This window comes from Dermacentor andersoni, chromosome 1 (assembly GCF_023375885.2).
Source record: "Dermacentor andersoni chromosome 1, qqDerAnde1_hic_scaffold, whole genome shotgun sequence".
NCBI classification, from domain to species: Eukaryota; Metazoa; Arthropoda; class Arachnida; order Ixodida; family Ixodidae; genus Dermacentor; species Dermacentor andersoni.
In genome coordinates, this window is record NC_092814.1 from 303,076,491 (window position 1) to 303,099,600 (window position 23,110).

The 23,110-nt window shown below is 46.0% G+C and overlaps 1 protein-coding gene across 1 annotated transcript in view; it reads right to left on the minus strand.

Annotated features, from left to right (window-relative positions):
• LOC126548371 (neurotrypsin-like) overlaps nucleotides 1-17,488 on the minus strand; it is a gene marked incomplete at its 5' end in the record, with an annotated part of 58,469 nt that extends 40,981 nt beyond the window's left edge. The window contains 10 exons of the mRNA XM_055063514.2: nucleotides 37-144; nucleotides 8,279-8,438; nucleotides 9,344-9,432; nucleotides 9,686-9,756; nucleotides 13,455-13,518; nucleotides 13,611-13,725; nucleotides 14,836-14,839; nucleotides 16,119-16,413; nucleotides 16,719-16,948; nucleotides 17,319-17,488. Coding sequence (XP_054919489.1) covers nucleotides 37-144; nucleotides 8,279-8,438; nucleotides 9,344-9,432; nucleotides 9,686-9,756; nucleotides 13,455-13,518; nucleotides 13,611-13,725; nucleotides 14,836-14,839; nucleotides 16,119-16,413; nucleotides 16,719-16,948; nucleotides 17,319-17,488 — 1,306 coding nt within the window. The remainder of the gene's footprint in view (nucleotides 1-36; nucleotides 145-8,278; nucleotides 8,439-9,343; nucleotides 9,433-9,685; nucleotides 9,757-13,454; nucleotides 13,519-13,610; nucleotides 13,726-14,835; nucleotides 14,840-16,118; nucleotides 16,414-16,718; nucleotides 16,949-17,318) is intronic.
• Between the last annotated feature and the right edge of the window lie 5,622 nt (nucleotides 17,489-23,110).

Sequence of the window (23,110 nt, forward strand, 5' to 3'; positions counted from 1 at the left end):
ACCCTGTCGGCGGCCCGTTGTCGCTTGGCAACTGACCGCAGTTTGTTTCGTCCGACCTGTCGCCGCAGTCATTGGCGATGTCGCAGAGTAGTTGCCGTTTGATACATTTGCCGTTGCGACAGCGGAACATGCCGGTGCAGTTGCCTGCAAAGTGGCGGAGAACAACGAGTGCAACACCGCACATTTAACCACCAGATATTAAACAAAAAAGTTGGATCGCGATGAGCTGTTGAGGTCGAGGGTGTGGGTTCACAATAGAGGAAGAAAGCGAGGGCGAAGCCGACTTTTATGAGAAAGTGGAAATGTTTGCGTGACTGACTTTTTCACCCCGCAGTAGGGGTGAAAAAGTATGATGCACACAATGGTCACACAAACGCACAGGCGGCACATACACCCACGGAGAGGCACAAGTAATAAACATATTGCTTACAGACTTGTACGTAATTCATTACATGTAATAATTTACTTGTAATAAAATCAATTTTCCGGTAATTTTGTAGTTTGACGATTACTTTGTTTACTAAGTAACGCTCACTGTTATTTGCTAATAACGGTCACTTCAAGCAGAAGAATAATAACTTATTAAAAGGTCCGGCGAGTTATTCACTTCAAAATTAAAAAAAAACTTCCACTGTGAACACCATGCACAGTCACAATATATGTTAATGTACAGGATGTCCTAACTATCATGCACCAAGATTAAAAAATATGCGAATGCCACGTAGCTGGACAGAACCAAGGTAATATTGTTTGCCGTCGCTTGGGGATACTCAGATTATTTTTTGCATTCTGCCTAATTACATAATTAGTCTTAATCAATTAATGAATTTCCGAAATATTATAATTAGATGAGAAGTGTTGATGAGAAAATTGTAGAGTAACATGAAAAACTCTCGATCCAGCTTTCTGGTGTTCAATACGTGCTATATAACAGTGTTTTTCCGAGCGTGAAAGCAGCCCGGCACCGGGCGCGGGAGGAGTTTGTACAGGTGGCGCCTTCATGCGGCGGCGCCACGAAAGTAATGTCATGTGACGGCCAGGCAAGGCTCAACAGGTGCTGCCGCCAGCTGCGCTGATTAAATATGTTCCGTCGTGTTTTTCTGTTTGCATTGCCGAAATATCACGTGAAACCAACTCTGATCAAACATGTTGCATTCTTGGGTGCACGAACAGTTATTGCAACATGGCTGAAGCTGGTTAGGCCACTCGCTTCAATCGTTTTTCATCGCGGCCTCACCAGCTGGAACGGCGCAAAGACTGGATACTTACGTACAGTGCTCAGCAATTGAAATGCGATACTCGAAGCATATGGTCACCAGCGCTTTTTTGCACGGACTGTAAATGCTGTGGACACGAAGCTGATGCATTGTGGTATACAGTGAAAGCGAGAACCTCTGTGATTCATTGCGGCTGCATTCGGTCTCACGGCGATCACCTAGAGCTAAATAAAAAAGACGGTATTGCGTTTCAATCGCTGAACACTACATTTCCGACGCTGATTTGCTATGGTTTAGCAGTTCTAACATTAAAGGAACAGTTCATACCCAAGAGCTTTGTTTCCCATGGGATTTGCTTCTCTTCACCTCCGCAGCTGTAAAGGCTCCGGAGCTTGGGCTACGAAGGCGAACACTCATATTTTTTACAGTTACCATTTTGCCGTGTTGTCAGTGCATGAGTCTTCCTTTTAGGGTATATTTTCTATCCTCGCGCTTCCCAACTCTGGTTGCGTCCGGCACATGACTGTTTGCTGTGCATCGACGGTGAACGCAAACGCACCGACGTGTTCACACTTGCCGTCACCGACGGCTTTTGTCGCGGCAAGCTGTGTGAAATGGACTATGACTGAAGAGTGGGCTACTTTCTAAGACATTAAGAATGGCGAAGCATTGCAAAAATAAATATAGTTACAACGGACACAGAACGGGAACGACACATGTGCAATCGGCAAAGCAGCTCAAGAAATAAAAAAAAGAAAAACGGGAGACGTACGTCTTCTTTGTCCATGATTATAAAGTGCAGCTAGGCGCCCGTTCATACGTTGAGCGTCGGCGTCGGCGTAACCGAGAAAACGAGCACAGCGAAGGATGAAAGAGTGAACGCGGAGCGCAGCGAGGCGTGAAAAACAGCGATACCGAAGAGAGTGCGAGGAAAAAAGCGGAGGAGGAGGGTATGGCGAAAGCGTGAGAAGTGTAGTACAGTGCAAGACGGGCTCTGTGGCGACCACCGCTACGAGATGGCGCCAGAGTAGCGCGCTGTCGTTTGTTCACCGATAGTATGCGGAGAGCGCATCCACCGATACCATATATGGAAACAAAGCGCTGCATGAGCTGAGGTCCGTCTGTGGCGGCTGCTGTGAATCGCGCCTACGCGTCACCCGCGCGCTGCCTCTCCCGATTAGCGAGGCACTTGCGCCACACTTCGCTCTATTTGCAATGTGCCGCGTGGGACAGATTTGCCGCGCCAGCCAATATATCGCGAAATGAAAACACACGTAGATTTCGCATTAGGGAGTATCGTAATCGACGGCGAATTTTCTACTCCAGACGGAAACGGTACAAGCAGGGCCGAACCCGAAGGCGGTACAATGTCTCGCAGCGTCTTCGTAGCGTTCCGCTTCGAGGAAAGGACTGGGGAATGAGAGCAGGCGCCAAAGGCGGGGGTGGCGTTTAACACAGCGTCCCAAAGCGCTGGCTGCCACGAGGCGAGAATGGGACAAACTGACACGCTCCCGCTCGTGACGCAAATAAGAAAGTCATTAATTCTAGAGCGCACACGTGCTCTAGCTCATGCTATGTGAGACGTGGCGTATACGTGCCAGTCGTGTCAAAGAAGTGCAATACAGTCAACCGCCTTTATAACGAAGTGCTTAGGGCCTCCGAAATCCTTCGTTACACAGGTCACTTCATTGTAAACGTGGCGCAGCGTACAGCTCAGAGAAGAACAGGGACAGGGTCATTTCGTTCTGACGGCGTTCGTTGTAGAGGTTCTCGACTGCAGTTGGCGTCGGCATGAGGGAAGCATGCGTGCGGTTTGAACAGTGAGGCTGTTGTGCTTGCGGCGTGAGGAGTTCGAACCATATACGCGAGAAAACTTTCGGAAGCGCAGAATCGCCAACGGAGCCGAATAACCCACGCACGAACCCACAAGTTATCGGCCATAACCACCGCACTTACTCTGGCAACCTTTGTACTCTTCTAGCAAATACTTCGTCATTGTATGAGTAACAAGAAAATCACAATAGTTTTCATGAATTACTTCGGCAGCAGCGAAAGCCTTTTAGCTTGACATCTCCCATGCAAAGCCCTTAAAGAGCACAAACGCGATGTTGAAGGTCATATTTGGTAAGAGCGCACTTTTTGAGAGCTGTTAAAACCACGTCGACGCCGACCCTCACTTGAAAGAAAAATTACGTGAATGTCATCGTGTAGGTGTGATGTTGCTGTGATACTTGCAGTGAATCAAGTTCACGTCAAAAAAGGTTCATTGAAGACCGGCAGATGCCCGCTGGCCACTGGGACATGCACCCAGCGGACCCGTAGATACATACCCAGTGGTATGTGTTTTACACATTTTTCATACATCGTCGATGAACTTTTTTCTTGCTGTTCCCTATTTACATGATTAAGTTCCGTGACAACGTTAACCCGGACAGCAAAATAACATCTGGAATATAAATGCTGGAGCTCCACGTCTTATCTTACCGCGGTGTGCTCTACTGACAGGGTGCATTTGCATCGCAATTTGCACTAGTTTTCTACCTTATATATTACCTGATGCCATGAATGTGGCCTGCCTCGTACAAGTGGCGACCTCTCTCAAAATGAGACACACGAAAATGCGTTTTCCGGTATGTCAGGCCTTAAAACCTGCAGTGCGAAATCACTGGAAGCACCGCGAGGGCGTTCGTCCCGTCGTCTGCTTCACGGGACAGTGCTCTGACTTCAGCCGTTGACGGCACTGTTCGCCAGCATGCCAACTGGTGCTGACAAATTTCAAGTGGAAGAAAGCCTAAGAGAAAATTCCTAAGCGCACACCCACAGGGCTAGACGAAGTTCCCGTTAGGGCGATTAATGAACTAGCAATGGAAACAAATAAAGAAAAGAAAGAAAGAAAGGACTAAAAAGTAAGGAAGCTCTATTGAAAACAGTGGAACAAAAACTTTAAAAGCTAGACGAATACCATGGCGACAAAGTAGAATGAATTTAATTCATAAAGGTAAGGGTGCGGAAAGATAGAATTCGCTCGTATAGACCATCGACCATTATATCAGAAATATACAGGTTCGCAATGTAGGCAATTAAATTAAAGCTGCAAGCATGGGCAGAGAATAATGACATTTTGTGAGAACTTCAGAATGGCTTCGGAATAGGTAGGCGTTTGGATCATAACTTATTTGTCCTTACTCAGTGTATTGAGCGAGCGAGCGAGAGATAGAGAGAGAGAGAGAGAGAGAAATGAGATACGTAAGGCAGGGAGGTGTATTGAAATATCCAGAGTAGAAAGGAGACCGTTATGTGTGTCATTTTTAGCCCGTAAACCGCAACATTTTTTGGTATATTCTGGAAGGGGAAGGCTTTGGCGACGACTGCATGCAGCTTTTGAGAGATATTTACATAGAAACTACCGTTTGCGTTGAATGAGAAGGGATGAGCAGCGAGGAGAAAGTTGATATCAACAAGGGACTGAGGCAGGGGTGCCCTTTATCCCCACTGCTGTTTATGATGTAGTATATGGTGAGGATGGAAAGGGCGCTAGAGGGAAGTAATATCGGGTTTAATCTCTCATGCAAACAGGTGGGTACAGTAGTAGAGCAGCAGCTTCCAGGTTTATTTTATGCGGACGACATTGTGTTGCTAGCTAACAAGCAAAGTGATTTGCAACGCCTGGCTAATATCTGTGGACAGGAAGGCGAGAATATAGGTCTGAAATTTAGCGTTAGAAATAAGGTGTTATGATATTCAATGAAAACAGTGAACAGACAGTGTCAATACAGGGCCAGGAAATACCTCGCGTGAAAGAATAAAAATGCCTAGGTATATGGATAAACGAAGGCCATAGATATATGGAAACACGAAAAAGGAAATAACTGTAAAGGGGAAGAGAAATGCGGCCATGAAACACAGAGCACTATGGGGATACAATAGGTACGAGGTGCCCCGGGGTATGTGGAAAGGTGTAATGGTTTCAGGATTTACATTTGGAAATGTGGTTGTTTCCTTGAAATCAGGGGTACAATCAGGACTCGATGGCAACCAAAGGTCAGTGGGACTCCTCGCATTGGGCGTTCACAGGAAGACTATACAAATGAAGCTGTGCAGGGTGATATGGACTGGACAAGTTTTGAAGTGACGGATGCTCACAGTAAAATTGATTATGAAGAACGACTGAGGAATATGGAAGAAAGCAAATGGGCTGGAAGAGTGTTCAGGTATTTGTACAGGAAAAGCATTGATTCACAGTGGAGGAAGAAAGACTAGGAAGGTTACCAGCAAGTATGCGACCTGTATGGTGAGCAACATGGCAACAAAGAACGTCAAGCGGAAATTTAGAGAGGCTGAGATAATCTCGTGGGTGGTTGCAATGGAGCAGAAACCTGCTATGAGTAACTACTTGCTATGAGTAACTATGAGTAACTACTGAGGAAAAACCGAAATCAGGAAAGGAACAATTTATGATAACTCCAAAGGAAGCTCATTGCTTTTCGAAGCGAGATCAGGATGCCTTAGAACACGAACTTATAAAGCGAGATATCAGAAGGAAGAAGCATCAAAAATTGTGGGGTTTTACGTGCGAAAACCACTTTCTGATTATGAGGCACGCCGTAGTGGAGACTCCGGAAATTTCGACCACCTGCGGTTCTTTAACGTCCTCCTAAATCTAAGTACACGGGTGTTGTCGCATTTCGCCCCCATCGAAATGCGGCCGCCGTGGCCGGGATTCGATCCCGCGACCTCGTGCTCAGCAACCCAATACCATAGCCACTAAGCAACCACGGCGAGTAAGGAAGAAGCATGTGGCTGCTGCGGTAAAGCTAGGGAAACGATGGAACATGTTTTATTAGAATGTGAAGATATCTGCCTAGCGGTTGATTTAGGCACCTCTGGCCTCCTTGAAGCCTTTGAGTTCACCGAGAGCAGGGGGGAAAGCAAACATGCCCACAATAGAGATTAGTAAGAGGCGACTGGAAGATTGGTGGAGGAAAAGTAGGTAAACGACAAACAACGGAGGCGTAGAAAAGCAAAGTTCACAATAGGGGGTTCAGAAAGTTTGGTTGTGGGAATTCATCGTGTCTTTCTTTTCCTTTTCCTTTTTTTTCCTTTTTTTAAAACACAGATAGGACATTGGGCAATATAATAACGAGAGCTTGGTGGCGCAACCCACCATCCCGTTCCAAAGGGGACGCTCATAGCATCCATGCATTCATCGCTGACGTGTTGTGACTGGCCGGTCGAGGCACTTCGCGTGTATTCGCGGGCTTCCTTCAGGCTCGGAAAAACACTTTTACGTATCACGCATTGAGCCAGAGAAAGCTGCACCGGGAGTTTTTCATGTAGCTCTGCCATTTTCTCATTTACGCTTGTCATCTAACTATAATATTTGAGAAGTTTTAGAAGTTCATTAATTAATTAAAACTAATTATGTAATTAGGCAGAATGCAAAAAATAATCTGAGTATCCCCAAGCGACGGCAAACAATATTACCTAGGTTCTGTCCAGCTACGTGACATTTGCATATTTTTAAATCTTGGTGCACCATAGTTGGGGCACCCAGTATATGTGATTGATATGCACCTATTCTTGCGATTGTAACACTCGAACAATACCAGGGCTAAATAATGTGCAGTTTTATATTAAATTACATTACAGATTTGGCCACTTTTTCAAGGAATGGCGGCGTTTGCTGGCGTCTGTTACAAGTAGTCGTCTATGTCTAAACGGCTAACGAGTGAAGGGTGCCGGGTGTGTTGGCCGACAAATATAAACGACACTTGTATGGCTCGATAGCGATGGTCACTTCGGACGTGGATACTATTGATTTTCCAGTTTTTCAGTGGCCTTATCAGGAGCACCTTCTCCTAACCCCACCAACAACGAAGCGATGCGCTTCATAGAGCACCTAGACAGGTGTACCGCTGCTTTGAGTAACCATGCACAACATTGTGTGCAAGGTGTTCGTACGTTGCGACACAGCCCTTTTCTCCAGCGATCATATCGAGAGTATTTTCATTGTCGCTGCAGATGATTTTACAAAAACGAGGGCAGATGAAGGTAGAAAACAAACAAACCTTCGTGAAGGTAAACAACGTGTTAAGGGTTGCAGATAACGAATTGAACGATCTAGGCAAGCTCGTTATATTTGCTGCATTTACGCAATGTTAATAAGTATATGGCGGAAAGTAACATTAAAGTAATGGATTACTGTTTAGTAATTGCTCCATTACTTTCGGGGAGAACGCATGAATTGGTAAATGTAATCACATTTTTCAGCGAAGTAATTGTTACTGTAATCGGTTACCTTTTTCCTGCAAGGTGCACAAGTCTGAATGCTAATTCTCATTAAGCCCTGTAGTTTTCAAGAATACTAGAAGCGACAAAAGTTGCCTTACGTGTATGGGCGTTTCCTTATATGGTCCGGCGTTGGTGCGCGCGCCGCCAATCGTGTAGGTCACTTAAGCGGCAGAAATTTTGTTAGCACGGTCCCAATAACAGTACCGTGCTATTGCTTATTTCCAAGGCCCATCCAGGCACGAGTCACCGCACGAATGAATATATCTAAGCCTCCAGAGGCGTAGTCTAGTGCTTTAGTTACGCGGAATGTTAACAGCATTCTCGTTACTATATCGCGCGCAGCAAATGTCACATGAAATGACAACTGTTAAAGCCTTGATGCAAATATTACAGACCGAAAAAGACATTGGCATTTGATGTTCTGGCTCCATGGCCGCCGAACATATCTCACCGGTCCTGGAGTGTTTGAGCCCAGAGAAGGGGCGAGGTATAGGCGGGAGAACGACTCCCAGATACCAGGATGACCGTCACTACGACTGTAACTACATATACTCGGGCACGCAGCTCAGCGGTCTGTGGGCTCGCATGCGCCTTCTCTACCGCCCATCTGCACGTTCCCCGAATCAGCCCTTCGCCCGTCCATGTCACCAAGCAATTTCGACGCTTCTGGGACAAGATGGACGCCAGAAAAATCGCTTGTGGTACATTGTCGACCAGACAGCGCCACGACGACCACTATGCACTCGTGACGTGCGCAGCATTCCACTTACCGGAGTGGGCAGTGCTCTCGTAATAATCGAACCGAGGGTCGGCCACAAGCGAGCCCGTCTGTGCCACGTTGCGGTCGCTGAGTATACACAGGCTGCCGGATGCCATGTAGCTGAACGAACGGCAGGTGAACGCCGCTGTGTTGACGCACTTGGCCGCACACTGGGGGCACAAAAGTGAAGGATAAGCACAGACAGGGACGTCGATCGCACTTCAAGTAGCGAAGTGCTTTCCATAGGGAGAACGCAGAGTAGGATATCGAGAGTTCGGTGAAACGAATTCGAGGGCAGGGCTTGGCTATTTGAGAACCGAGTGGCTGCCTGAGGACAAAAAATCATCCAGGGGTGAACATTCAGAACACCATGAGGCATGTTTCTGCTGCACCAAAAGCCCGGAGATGGACTCAGCAAATCGTAATGGAATGCCAAGATATTCACCTGGCAAGACCCGTACAGGGAACGTCGATGTTCCAGAAGCGCTGGCATTCAGAGCTGATGGGAGCGTTAACAGGTTAGCGGTCGAGACAAGCAAGATACGTTTAGAGTACTGGTGGCAAAAAAGTAGGGAAAAGCTAAAGCCGGGATCGTTACAAGTATGGGTAGCTGTACAGCACAGAGATAGAAGGTTTTAATGAAAAGAATATAAAGTAGAGACAGACAAAATGCCAGAGTGCGACATATGCAGTAAAATCTGATTAGGTCAAGCATTCTAGGTGATTCGTCGCAGCCTCGTTTCACTCGTGATTATCATATCGTGTTCTTTTTTCCTTTTTTTTTCTTCATGGATGGTAATCTCAAGGGGGTTAGCTTCAGCCTTAGAGATGTGAGGAACAATGGCAGTAATGTTGGCGTGAACGGCGAGGGGAGAGCAAGCATGATGCATGGGGTCGCATACAAGAGATACGCCACTTTCGGCTAACATAATGTTAGCCGAAATATTAGCCAGAGATGTTAGCCGGGTGAATAGCAATAGGGAGCTCGAGTGCTTACTCATAGTTTGTTACTGGGGTACAGCTTCCCTCGGCTCGCCCAACTCAGGATAGTTTAATGGAGTAATGCAATATATACCTTTGTGACGCTCACAGAAAAATACCTTGCGGACTCGTAGCTACTCATTCTAGTCATAGGCGTCCGCTGCAACATTTCGAGGAGACGATCTGAAAGAGTTCACACGTATGAATAGGACTACTGAACAGTTCATTGTCGTCTAACCGATTTTCGCGCTACGAAGCTGTACTTTATACAATAATATTTTAGCCGGACTTTCTCGGCGTCATGATTTTTTCTTGTTAATTCTCATTATTTCGCATATATGTAATATTCAGTTATTCCCTAAATTACAGTCCACACGAGGCCGGCTGAAAGGTTAAAGAAAAAATAAAGAAGAAAAAGAAGGTATTCATGACTTACCGCAGTTCGCTTCGTCTCTTCCATTACGGCAGTCAATGTCGTCGTCACAGATCCACTCTTTACGAATGCACCTAGAACATAGAAAAGTAGGGGCTATGTGGCCACGGAACGTTTTTTTTTTTCTTTTAAAAATCAGATAATTCTCATACTCCACGCATGCTAACTTTAGGGTGTCTTAGAATGTCTACTTATTTGAGAGCGATCCTTAAACACTTTTTTTAACACGTGAATAAACCTGATTATTCGCTAGGACAATGCGGTCAAGAACATCTGAACCTAACATTATTCCCTTATTCGCTGCAGGGTGAAATACAATTTGGCTGAAGATACCTCCTGGCCCTTCCTTTTCTTCCCTATGAAATCCGCGCCAGTTTTCTTGTATATTCCTACGCAATTCTACACATGATGTCAATTGTCCACATTCAGTTATATGTCAAGGGAGAGCAACATTATTATTGATTGGGCGGTGTCACCATCTGGTGGCGGAGAAGGATAATACAGGAGGGGACGGGGCGATGTGCCTTTAAAATCTGTACAAACTTTAGCGCTTAAGTCTCGCAACAATTATTTTCGCCAATCTTGTGCAGATTTTCTTTTTATTGCGATGGCGATTGTACGAACGCTCGAGCGAGGCGCATTCACGTCTTCGGCGCCACCGCCGTCGTCGCGCTTAAGGTCCCTCTATAATTTAGTCGCGCTGTCCCGCTGACGACGCGTGCGTGGCTCGCGCGCGTAGGGTTAGACAGTTTCCAGAGACGCGGAGCGGCGCTCGGTCGCAAAAACATCGAAGCGAAGCGGACGCGCCATCAACGCTACGCTCACTCGCTGCCGGCACGAGCGTTGTGCGCACGCCCACTATTAGGCATACCACAGCGTTTATGCCAAGCTGCTGTGTGTATGCTCTGGTCTGAGCAGTAAACGTCATGCTAACGTCATCTAACGTTTCACTGGGCGCCGACTAACGCCGAAGGTTTCCCGCCGGTCTCATATCAAGCGCTATTGAGGTGCGACGCCTGCAGCGCCAATAGCGGCGCTCATTACGTCCGCGTTGTGAGACGCCTGGTAGCTGCCAGGGTGCTGTTCCAAGTGTCCAGCAGGAGTTACCTTGCTTTGCGCGAGCATGTCGAACCCCCGTATAGTTAGAACACAGTCAGTGATGTTGTTCAAGCGCAACGCTAAACCTTGCTACTGTTGTCAATGCGTCGTCCTTTGGGCGATACTGCCAAAGCTAGATAGATAGATAGATAGATAGATAGATAGATAGATAGATAGATAGATAGATAGATAGATAGATAGATAGATAGAGGGATAGATAGATAGATAGATAGATAGATAGATAGATAGATAGATAGATAGATAGATAGATAGATAGATAGATAGATAGATAGATAGATAGATAGATAGATAGATAGATCTCGTTAAAGAAACGAGGATAAATTTTCCGGAGTGCCTAAAGTCGCCTACATGCTACTATGCACGGATCAGGGGATAAGGGATTGAAAGGCCCGAAGTGAGAGAGGGCGGAAGAAAAGAAAAGGCATGAAAAAAGAAGGAATTGTTATTTACATGTGAAATATCGTTCGCTATGTTACTTTAAAAGGAAAGTCAGTTTTGCCCGAAAGGCGAAGGATTTGCGATAGGAAATTAGTAGACAGCCGTGCGAAGTAAGGATAGTAGTTTTATCGGCCGTATAAGCCTGCAAACATTTGCTTACTAACTACACTAACAAGCGTGGGGTCACGCACGCACAAGCAAACATGAACACATCTCACTCGATGACTGCGGAAACTCGCGACCAGAACGCTGGAGTGAAAGTCATGGTAGAGTGTATAAGCGCGACTGTATGAGGACGTAGGAAGAAACAGATACACAGACACAGCGCTTCACTTTCAACTATAGATTTTTATTTTCTTACGCATCCATAAATATATACCGTGCGAGCGGAAACAAGTGTAACAGCAAAAAAGAACATTCAGGGGTGAATTTCGATAAAGCGTACACGTGTGCAAGGCATGGGGAAAACATGTACTGCAGTAGTCACAAAGATAAACCTCGGAATCGTATCCCCTTTTCAGATAGCGATACCGAAGGCTTGCTTACGCACTTTTCCTCTAATTTTGCAATCTCGTAGGCCTCCACAATTTCCCTCATCATCCTGCTATGAGCCCTATACAGAATGGAAGTACCTTCAAACATAGGCTTGCAGGAACAATCTCGGCAGTGAATACCCAAATGACCCGAGATTACCCTAGTGACGTTATATCGATGCTCTTTTAATCTCTCATTGATGCATCTGCTGGGTGAACCAACATACGTTCTTCCGAATGAAAGTGGAATGGCATATACAACGCTATGAGTACAGGTTACAAATTGTTTGCGATGTTGAGTAGAACATGCGTGCCTTTTGTTATTCTCTGTGTTAACCTGTTTGCATAGCTTCTGTAGACGCTCAGGGGCAGAGAAAACCACGTCCACCCCCGACTTTGCCGCTATTCTTCTGAGAATATGTGAAATGCAATGAATGTATGGTACCACAGCAACTTTTCTTGCTCTAGTATTGGCACTGTTTCCATTCGACGCGCTTTTGCACTTCCTGCTTAAGCCCTCCGCGACAGAGGTGAGCATACGCATCGGGTAAGCAGAATCTGCCAGGCGCTTGGCCTGATCTCTGAAACTGGCTTCCATTGTGTGGTCACATGACTTCGTCAGAGCATTATTGAAACACTGCGCGTTTTACAAGTTTTGAATGAGCGGAATGAAATGGTAGGACTGGCTTATTGCCTCTCGGCTGATAACTCCAGCAGGTCATTTGGGGAGAAAAGTACAATCCCATGTCTAAAAATCTTGTGAAATTGCCTATGCGGGACTTCATGTGTCAACGACAAAGGGGACAACACTTCAGTGAACGAGGTTACGGTTTTTGAAACCAGCGAGTCAAAATTGTCTGATGCGTTATTCAAGATGACTAGTAGGCATGCAGTGCCTACGGTATATATTTATCGATGCGTGGGAAAATAAAAATCTATAGTTGAAAGTGAAGCGCTGTGTCTGTCTATCTGTTTCTTCCCACGTCCTCGTACAGTCGCGCTTATACACTCTACCATGGATTCTAACCAACTAGCCCGCCAACGTGTTTTAACCAAGTGAGGAAGCGAGGGAGCAGCAGGGAGCCAATTGACCATCGTGCTGCCTCTCGCTTCAACGCGAACTAAGCGGCGAGAACACAGCGCATGCTAAGGTTTGAGTCCTCTGGGCACCTAGACTCTGTACTCATCGCAGTTCGCTTTCAAGACAGAGTCCGCGCGGCCGCACCATACTCAGCAGCCGCCGGAGTAAAACGCGCCCTGTCCCTCCCTCCCCTCCCCTCGTTGTCTCGCGAGCGACGATAGACGGTGCGCTTCCTCCCCGCTTTCCTCCCTTGCGCGCGCGACATTCCGTTGCCATCGTCGGCTCACTTTTGCACGCTTTCACTCGCACATACAGCATGAGGCGCACGGAGACGATGTTATCGCCCTTGGACTTTATACGTAACATCACGGCGACGGGGACGGCAGAAATGCGCCTGGAGTGAGTGTCCATATAATTGTTCTTGGAATAATAAAGGCGATGTGAAAATGAAATTCGGTTAATTTACTGTGTACATACAGCATTTCACATACTGATCAATGTATGGCGCGCAGTGGTAACGAAAGGAAATACCGGTAAAAATGACAAAGATAGTCTTGTGGGAAAAAAATGGGGTTGGCAGGGCAAATTGGTCCGTACTTACTGGTCAGGGCTACACTGAAACTCGTTGTCAGCACATTTCATCAGCAAGATAGGAACACTTGGACCTATTGGAAAATTAGGAAAAAAGGGCACCCATATCACGACTCCCGATTAACTCTTTCCCGCTGAACGACGGAGCTGTCGGGGCAATGCTTACTTTGAATTTTCGAGCATTCCGGAATATCGCAGTGTTCGTAGTCTGATTCGTTCACGAAACACCAAGGCGTGTCGTCACCGTCAGGAGAACGGCAGTGGTTGTGCGCTTTCATTTCCTGAAACAAACATTCAATGTTTTTCACACATGAGTCTGGGTGTTATTAACTGGTTGAAACACTACTTATATGCTCTAAGTACTGCGTACCTACAAAATTCGCCAAAAGTCACCCATTTCTATAGAGTGTCCTCCCTATTTTATGCAGAAAAAGGCGAACTGGCGTTTCAGCATTGGCGGAGCCGACATTTTGATCTGATCTGACAGTTATTGGTACAATATTTAACAAGAACTTGCCGATGACTGTGATGCTCAGGAGCCACTACAACGCAAACAGATTGTGCGACTGCCCGTCTTCTCAGAAATAAGTCGTTTACTTATATAACGATACTGCGCTAGGTCGGCCTTGCACTTTATATTTTAGGGCAGCGACATGGATTATAGAATCTTAAAGCTAAGTAATTCAGATGGTACACATTTAAACAATATACGATTTCCCAAAACAAACTACATTGTCCCGATGATTTTGAGCTTGTAGTGACGTAGTTTTAAGAACTCGAATTTTGTGCCTGCCAAGACTGCTACAATGTTGCAGCAGGAGGCAGTGAATGTGCGCATTATTTACGTTTCATCATGGTCGTCACACTTTCCAAGCATTTTAGAACATTCTAGAACAGCGCGTACTCTATAGGTTTGTTCATTACTTATGCAGACGCGGCTGCGAGTGCCTGTCGAGAAGAGGAAGATCGAGAGTGCCTGGGCGTCGTTTCAACTTAGAAAACCGATATTGTAGAAATATCCGAGGCAACAGGCAAAGACACGACCCCGCGGAGCTCACAGCTATACTATTTAGTAGCCAGAGAGGTTCAAGAGCACCACTACATTATTAAAAGATACAGTCACATACGCAATAACAAGTCACACACATTGGCTCTTATAGCTTAGCAAGAATAGAAGAGCCAAGTGCCGATGTAGTTCAAACATATCGCCAAGAATTACTGCATGCAAGCACACGAGTCTAGTATCCAAGTCAAGTGAGTGCCGGCACTGGCCAGGCAATTCTCGAAAGTGGGCAAAGAGCCAGGCGCGAGCGGTGGTTAAAAGGCAATTAAAGCCTTTCGCAGGAACAATTTCGTGCACATCGACACCCACTAGTGGTAAAGTCACCCACCAGGCTGCGCTTAATAGAACAAAAAGGGGAAGAACAGGAGCCTGATATTCCTCTCCTGGAATACCGACGCAGTTACCACGAGGAAGCCAAGCATTAATTAGACGAGTGCAACAAGAAATCCGATGACTGCGGCACATTGAAAATATCTTTTTCAGATAGATAACCCCAAAGAGGCGTCGCGCGTAAAGTAAACCGACGACAAGCTGTGAGGAAACATGGGACGTTGGTTTACCTGAGATGCGAGACAATCTGTGAGTGCATAATAAAAAAAAAAGTCAAAGACAAATTCAAACAATAGCCACTGGACCATTATATTCAACGCCACTCAATGAAATGCAGCAGACATCTCGCTTTTGTGGCTTAAGCTCAGACGAACGTGAAACCGGACCGCCGCCTCCATGATTACGTATGGTATATGGGAGGATACGACCAACAATGGTTGGCTAAACCAAGACTAAGGCTAAACCAAGACTAAGCTTCACTTGTGTCCCCCAGCTATAGATTTCCCTTTCCATTAGGTACGAAACATCACTCACTGGTACTAGGGGTCAGCGCTGGGCTTTGTTATAGCACTTTCTGTGAAGTTTTCTACTGGACTGCACTTTTCTCAGGTTGCAAAGGCGCTAAGAAATTCATTTCTGGTGTAATGGCGTCACAGAAAGTAAACCAAGACGGAAGAAGTAGCAGGAAGGGGAGTAATAGGTGACGCTAAGTTCAGGACTACCGAAGTAGACACGGTGAAGACAAGCGCCGTTTATATCGCACTCATATCAGCCCAACTTTCAGTACTTCGGAAACACTAATAAAGGCAGCGATAGCGGGCCACTCACTTGGTACGATTGTGGATAGTGTCTGCTCATAAAATGGTCATTGCGAGGATCTCCCCAGTGTATACAAGGCTTGCCAGTTTCCGTTACGTTCGCTGAGCCAAAGTATAAGCCGTCAGTTTTGCGACAACCTAGAACAAATCGATAAAAAGATTTAACGCAGTTTAGCAAGAATGAACGCGTGAGGGGAAAGAGTTTGTGGCGTTTATTTAGACGAAAGCTAAGAAAACTTATTGATGAAAATTTACGGCTCCTGCTGTTCTTGCGCCATGCTTCCCTCGTACTGACCTTCATTTGCTTAAACCGAAACTCATGAAAATTTATTTGGCATATACTTTTTTTGTGTGCGTATGTTCCCAAATCTTAAGCGAGGACGCTGAGCCCTGGTCATAAAGTGAACAGCAAAAGCACAAGGGGCTTTGTCTTGAAAAATGTTACTCTACTCTTCCCCCTCACCTTCGTGTAATCGTGTTGCCAGGTTTGGGCCGCTCACCTATGGGAAAGGCTGCTCTCTCGCATATAAATGGCAGCCTCTCTGAGCAGTGGACGGTGTTCCACCTGTGGCGGGCGTCGTCGAGCAGCGCTCCGCGGGAGCTTTCTTGGAAGACTCTTTCTAGAATGAGGCACTCTGGCGCGGGGGGAACTGCGCCGCGGAGTTGCCATGGCCGGCCTGCTGTCAGCACTTGCTTTGTTGCCTCCCACATCCAGACGCCGTTGACTCGAACGCCGTCAGTGTGCCAGCGGTCGAGTCCTCCAAGCAATAAAGATTGTAACATGGGTTGACAGACGAACTCAAATTGCTTGGACTGCATGTATAGGGAATACATGCCTTTGACGAAAGACTCTGGCACAGAGTTTAATGTACAGTGTCTAACATGACAAGACGAGCGCCACTAGAACGTAGCCGCTCGGAATAGCACTCGTCATGCGTTTTTGTGCCTTCGTATTAACGCTTTTCCAGCACCAGTGTCTTTTGTCAAACGGTTGAACTGTGTCGTCGGCATCACCAGTCGACAACGTGCACGCGCTTTCGGAAGACGTACTTTAGCAGCTTACCTTTGTGAAGAGCTAGCAGCAACTCGGATACGAAGTTCCTCTTGACCCTAGAATTGATGCTGAGAAGCCGAGAGCCTCTCGATTCACAGAACAATTTGGCTTCGGCGTGCGACAGGCTCGGCGTCCCCATCACTAGGTGACACATGCCCTGGAAGGGATGCTCTCCCGGATTGCAAGCGGACGCTGCGAGAAGGATGCGTCTCGTGGTGTCAACTTCAGCAGCAAGGACCCTGCGTCTCTTTAATTCTTGTATTTAGCGCCGAGAACTTTTTTTTTTTTTGGTAGACCAGTCAGTCCTAGCAAAGCCGGCTGCCCTACGCACATTGTTCAGTGATCTTGCTAGATTATTATTATTATTAAACGAACGTCTTACCGGAATCGCGATGGCACGAAATCCTGATTCGACGCGTGCTGGTGCACAGAGTTCGACGAACGGCGCAGTGTGTCATCCTGTTCACCTGCTTTGGACAGTCCACGTCATATCCATGTCGAGCCGTCAGCCAGGGGTATTTTCTTTGTATGTATTCTCCGCCTCTTGGGAAAAATATCGAAAATATAGCGACAAACGTGGGGCCCCGCCACGCTCGAGATGAAGCTCACCTGGTGAAGCCCAATTCGGTGCACGCCATTGCTGTCAGTCGCTGGTTCCAAGCGTCACCACAGAGCGACTGCCACTTCCCAGTGATTTTCATTTCAAGGAAGCCTTCGTGTGGCAGCCTTCCACCTCGAAGGCTGCAAATGGAAGTTTGTGAAAAGAGAGCTGCATCCCGAGTTCAAAGGTAAAAAAAAAATTACTTCTAGCATCATGATAACCGTATACGATACGATAGTGAGCAGGGACGCTTCTGAACGTGGCAGGAAAAACAATTTGCTTGTCGTATTGATTTAATTTGATTTGAAAAAGAAAGCTGTCACCGCTCTTGCGCTAATAAGCTGCTTCATTAAAATACATGTTTCGATACCAGTGAAATGAAAATTGCTGGTTAATAAATTTACGGGATTGTGTCTCGTTTTTTTCTTTATCTATTCAACTGAGACACGCCGGAAGGCGCTTTTAAGGAGTGATTCGTTGGGCGCGGATTCTCATTAGAATGTTTTACTGCGTAGTTCCCGTATCTTTGTCGCTCAGACGTATTCATGTAGAGCTCTGTTACGATTTGTACAGAAGCTCACAACGCGCTTCTATCCATAATGTCCGGCTTTATGCTTCGTTTGAACTTGACGAGCACCCCAAATATAGCTCCGAAAATGAGAATTGATGCCATCGATCCACACTCATAAATATCACGCGTGAAACTTTTTGCCAGTCGCCTCTAGTTCAGTCGTTCAGGTTAGAAGCAAATATGTGGCGTTTCTGATTTTATCTTCGGATATACTATAGTCAATAAGAAAATTTTCTGGACTGCATACACGCTGCATCTGCAAATGTCTGCAAAATTCGAACTCTGTCTCCTGGTCTTTCAGCAAGCACCGGCAATTTACGCGACCAAAAAGTTACATTCGGGAACATGAAGCAACTCTGCATAAACCTATGGCCTTCTCGCTGAATAGTAATTGTACAGATTGTAGTTCTCTTGCCAGGATGTTGAGTATTAGCATCAGGTTCTAAGTTTCAATTTTCGAGCTTATTTCTGGAGAGTTAATACAAGTTGTGTGGAAACGCTGTATGTCACGAACAGAGTTAAGGACGCTTCATTAACTGTTGTACTCACCGTATGGTATGATTTGAAGTGGGCAAGCTCGGACTTCGCGCAGGTAGGTGAGCTGTACAAGCAAAGCAAGTGTCAACATATGAAACTTTGTATCGTACTGGGCAGCTATTCTAACCTCGTCGCGAACCTTACCCTGCTTGAACAACATCGTCACAAATCTTTTTTCTTGAAAATTCTCGCACCGAACTTTAAGTATCTGGAACCCAGCACCAAAAAAAAAAAAAGTAATAATAATAACGACGCGCATTGTGTGACCGAGACCAACGCTATCTACATTGTCTTAGAGCGCTCGGCATTGATTCGAGAACGCGTCGTACGCATTGCGGAGCTGCCATGCATATGAAAAACACCCGGATACGTTGCACGAGAGAAGGCACGTACGAGCAGCGCCGCAATCACATCCCTAGGTTGCGCGCCCGTCACCTGGAATTTCGCTGGTAAACGAGCCTTGTAGTTGCAGTTACGTCCTTGCATTTGCCTCGTATAGCTTAATACTCTCTGCTCCGCATTTTTTTTGCACTTTCCGCCTTGGATAACGACGGTAGCTAGCGTGGGTTACACCCATTCGGCAAAATTATTTTACGTGTAATCACTGCAAGTATATGCGAGTCAAAAAGTATACTTTTCGTTACCGTCTGTGGTGTGACCACCGGTGGGCTTTATGAATGGACGAGAAATCTGCTGGGGCGACTTGGCAACCTCGGCATGCCTGGGACCAAACCACTGGGCGAACCATGAAGGCCAGCTAGCCGCGAGCACACTGAGACGACGTGGAACGGCCGGTGGATGGGGAGGCCGGCTTATGGCGTGGTCTGTTCATTGTGAGCCCGTCAGTTCCAGCAGTGGCCAGATTGCAGACGTGCCAGCGAAAAAAAAAAAAGAAAAGAAAAAGATTGGAAATGCCGACGGCATTCAAGTACAGCAGGCGGAAATGGAGACAAACTGACCAAGGCAAATTGCGACATGAAAAATAAAAATGAAAAGTGGTTGTGTCAGAGCACTGGTTCATCGGAGAGCACGCGTAAAGCTTTTTGGTAGCCGTCGATCGCACCCTTTTCTCGGGCTTTTGTTGCCTCTCAAATAATTCATTCCCGTCGGAGTGAATGCTTAGTAAGAGTGCGGAAGAGGATGACCATGTTATCAGGGAGTTTAAGGTTTTGCGCAGTCAAAGCTAGAGGACGTAAACCGCCCGGTGTATAAAAGAACGCAAGCTGTAGAGAGAATCTGGGGTTTTATGTGCAAAATCCACGATATGATTATCAGGCACGCCTTAGTGGACGACTGTGGCATATTTTGGACCACCTGGGCTTTTTTAACGCGCACCCAATGCACGGTACACGGGCGTTTTTGCCCCCATCGAAATGCAGCGGCCGGGGCAGGGATTTGATCCCGGGACCTCGTGCTTTGCAACGTAACGGCAAGAGAGAGAGAAGAGAGAAAGCAAGGACAGGAAAGGCAGGGAGGTCAACCAGAAGAGCATCCGGTTTGCTACCTTACACTGGGGATGGGGGAAAGGGGAATAGAAAGAGGAAAAAGGGACAGAGTGAGCACTGAGTGCGTGTGGGCGGGACACTATGCACAGGGACACTATAAACGGTCTCTTAAACCGGTGCACCTCAAGTATTGCACTAATGCACGATTCGTTTTTCGTGCCAGTGACGGGTGTGTCCACGGTCCGAGTATAGCTGCTAAGCAAATGGCGCACGTACTGTCGTCTTTCTTGTCCGTGTCAATCCAGCGCTATGACTTCAATTGAAGCAAACACGGCGGGTGGAACGCAAGCTGTGTTTGGGGTTTTGGGTACGCAAAGAAGCTTGGGTGCGCTAACACTCCCTAATATCCATGCACAAGTACTCTTTAGTGGCATCAGATGTCATGCACATTTGGCATAAAGAAAAAACATATCAACGCCGCAAATTGTGTGGCGAGTGCCACAGAAGATTGTTCCAGAAACTGAGTGAATTTCTTGCGGGAGCCAACGGCTCGGTTTTCACGCACTAGACCTCTTTTCTATACGTACCGCTTCGGCGTGGATGGTTGAAAGGAGCAGTTGATTGGGTTCTCCATCCGTCACAGTCCTGAAATTTATTGATTGAAACATGCACATTAGCTGCGAGCAATAAGAGATTCAATTCAGTTTCACGTGTTAAGAAGTCGAAGATGGCAGAGATTATTTGTAGCGATATCGTTTTGCAAGAAAAACGAAAAACGCTCGCTTACAAAAGAAAAAGAAAATAAAGAAACGTTCTAATGAATGAACATATGTGAATGCATGTGCAACAAAGTTTCGCGAGCGCAAGTCGATAATGACGACTTCAGTAAAGTCCACTCGCAACATCGATACCCACATTTCACCTGTGAGCCAGGTGGCTCATTGCAAAATCAACAGAGTTTCTATAAATCGTAACTTCTGGCCGCGTGCAAGTTACGACGAGAGAAACTTTGAAATTGATTGATAGACGCCAATCTTGAGCTGTCATGAGTGACGTGGGTGGTGGCAGATAATTACTATGGCACTGGTGCCGGCCGGAGTAGGGTCGTATCTAGAAGATAAAGTCTAGATATTAGCCTTCTGGCATCGCTGCAGCCACTAGTAAATTAGAATTCTGGAAGTTCTCTTAGTAACATATCTTACTGTGAGAACTCCGACTTTTGCATTTGGTAACAATGACTGACGGGATTACTCGTTGTACTTACAGGCCTATGCGAAATTGAAAATTTGACTAAAATGAAGGCGAAACAAACCCGGGGCAGTATAAATAAAGCTGTTTGTTCGTGAGAGTTCTTTGCCATTGGCCGGTCACTATTGATAATGATATGTCCAATGCCTCAATTGGTTGGTATCTGTTGGTAAGAACACTTCTTGCGTAAGATCGTTTTTGTGGATACTGGCCCTGATGGCAATTCTATACCGTTACAGAATTGCGTTTTGCTGAGAAGTAGGCGTATAAGATGGGGCAAGGGGGGAGAGCGGCGGAGGGTTCGGATATGCAGGAGAGGGATGACAGGAGAGAGAGAGAGGTCGTAAGGGAAAGGCAGGGAGGTTAACCAAGCTGAGCACAGTAAGCTACCCTGAAGCGTGCATCGTTCAGTTCATTACAAGCGGTCACAGAGGCTGGTGCATCTCAAGAATCGCAGCAGCGCTCTTGTGGCTTTGCACATTGCAGACCCGCGAGGCCACGCTCCCAAGACCTGGTCTGTAAAATGCCTCTCATACAAGTGTCCTAAACCTGCCCGAAGGGCAATCCTCTCATCATCGTATGTTGGCCAGTCACGCAGGAGATATTTCATCGTTTCTGAGTCTACATTACATGTTTCGCAATTGGCACCGTCAGCCATTTCAATTAGGAATGAGTAGGCGTTCGTAAACTCCCAGTCGCAGGCATTTCTTCCCTTAGAGTAAAACCGGGTAACTGGAGATGCCTGCGGGAGGTATTTGCGCGCGTTAAAGTGTTATAGGAACGCCTGTACACTTTCCAAATAGTTGCGCGGCAATATATAGTGAAGGCACAGGTAGAACAATCCCGTACACACCTCCAGCCATTTCATCTCATTCTTGAATCTCAAATAACCATTGCAACGTACAATGATTAATTTAGCGAATAAACTTTGCTGGAATGTATATTTAATTACGCTGGTCTATTGGCTTTAAGAATACCATAATAAAGTGCCACTAGAAGCTCTTTAAGCCCCATTAAATAGGAATCGGGGACATGCAAGGGTAACGCTCATGTGCAATCATATTCTCACACAGTGCATGAAATATTTATTTCGTTATTCGGCTTCATTTTAAGGGGGTCTATTTTTCAGTCCACAGTTTGGCCATCCGTGTTTCTTAATATGACTAAATTCAAACTCTCTACTGTTGTGTCAACATGTCGGGTGCTAAGCACACTGCATGTACAGCGTAGATAACGTAGTTCTCTTATTCCCCCCCCCCCCCCCGCCTGCTTTATGTAGGGCTGTGATGCTTATTTTTTGACATTCATTCCCAAGGAACCCGCGTAATGTCAGAAAACAAATACAAGGTAATAAACATGAAGGTTGAGCCACTTAACGTGTGAAAATATGATTAAAAAGCAAGATGCAGTCAGATATTTAAATTTTTCGCGTTCTGTTTTTATTTTCCACATGCCTTTCATTTCGCCAACGCTGCAAGATTTTGCAGTATCCGCGTTTACTTAAAGTGTGTTTATCTAATAAACATGGATCTTGAAAGCCGAAATTTATTTAGTTGGGCTAGTTATGCGATATTCTGCGGCACAATATTCAACTCGCTTGAAGAAGTAATGAAGAAATTAAATGGAAACCAGAAACAATGTGCACTATGCCCCATGGCACACAACCTAATTTTTGTATGAATATTCCAGAGTTTATTTGCTGCCACTTTATTTCATCTTTCTTATAACGCGTTTCAAGTTTGTGTGATTTTTGTTTTTGCATTTGAATGATCACACAGGAGGCAATGAAAAGTGGCACGGACATCAATTACTGCTGCCGAACATCTACACGTGTTGTTAAGCAACAAAATGTTGTTAACGACTCTGCCTTTAGGCTCGTCTTCTCTTCTTGGAAAATGTAACGAATTATACTGAAATTTCTTCGACTCATTCCTCTTGCGGCTGTTGTACGAATGATGCTTTGGACAATTGAAGACAGACTCGTGAATTTTGTTTTTGC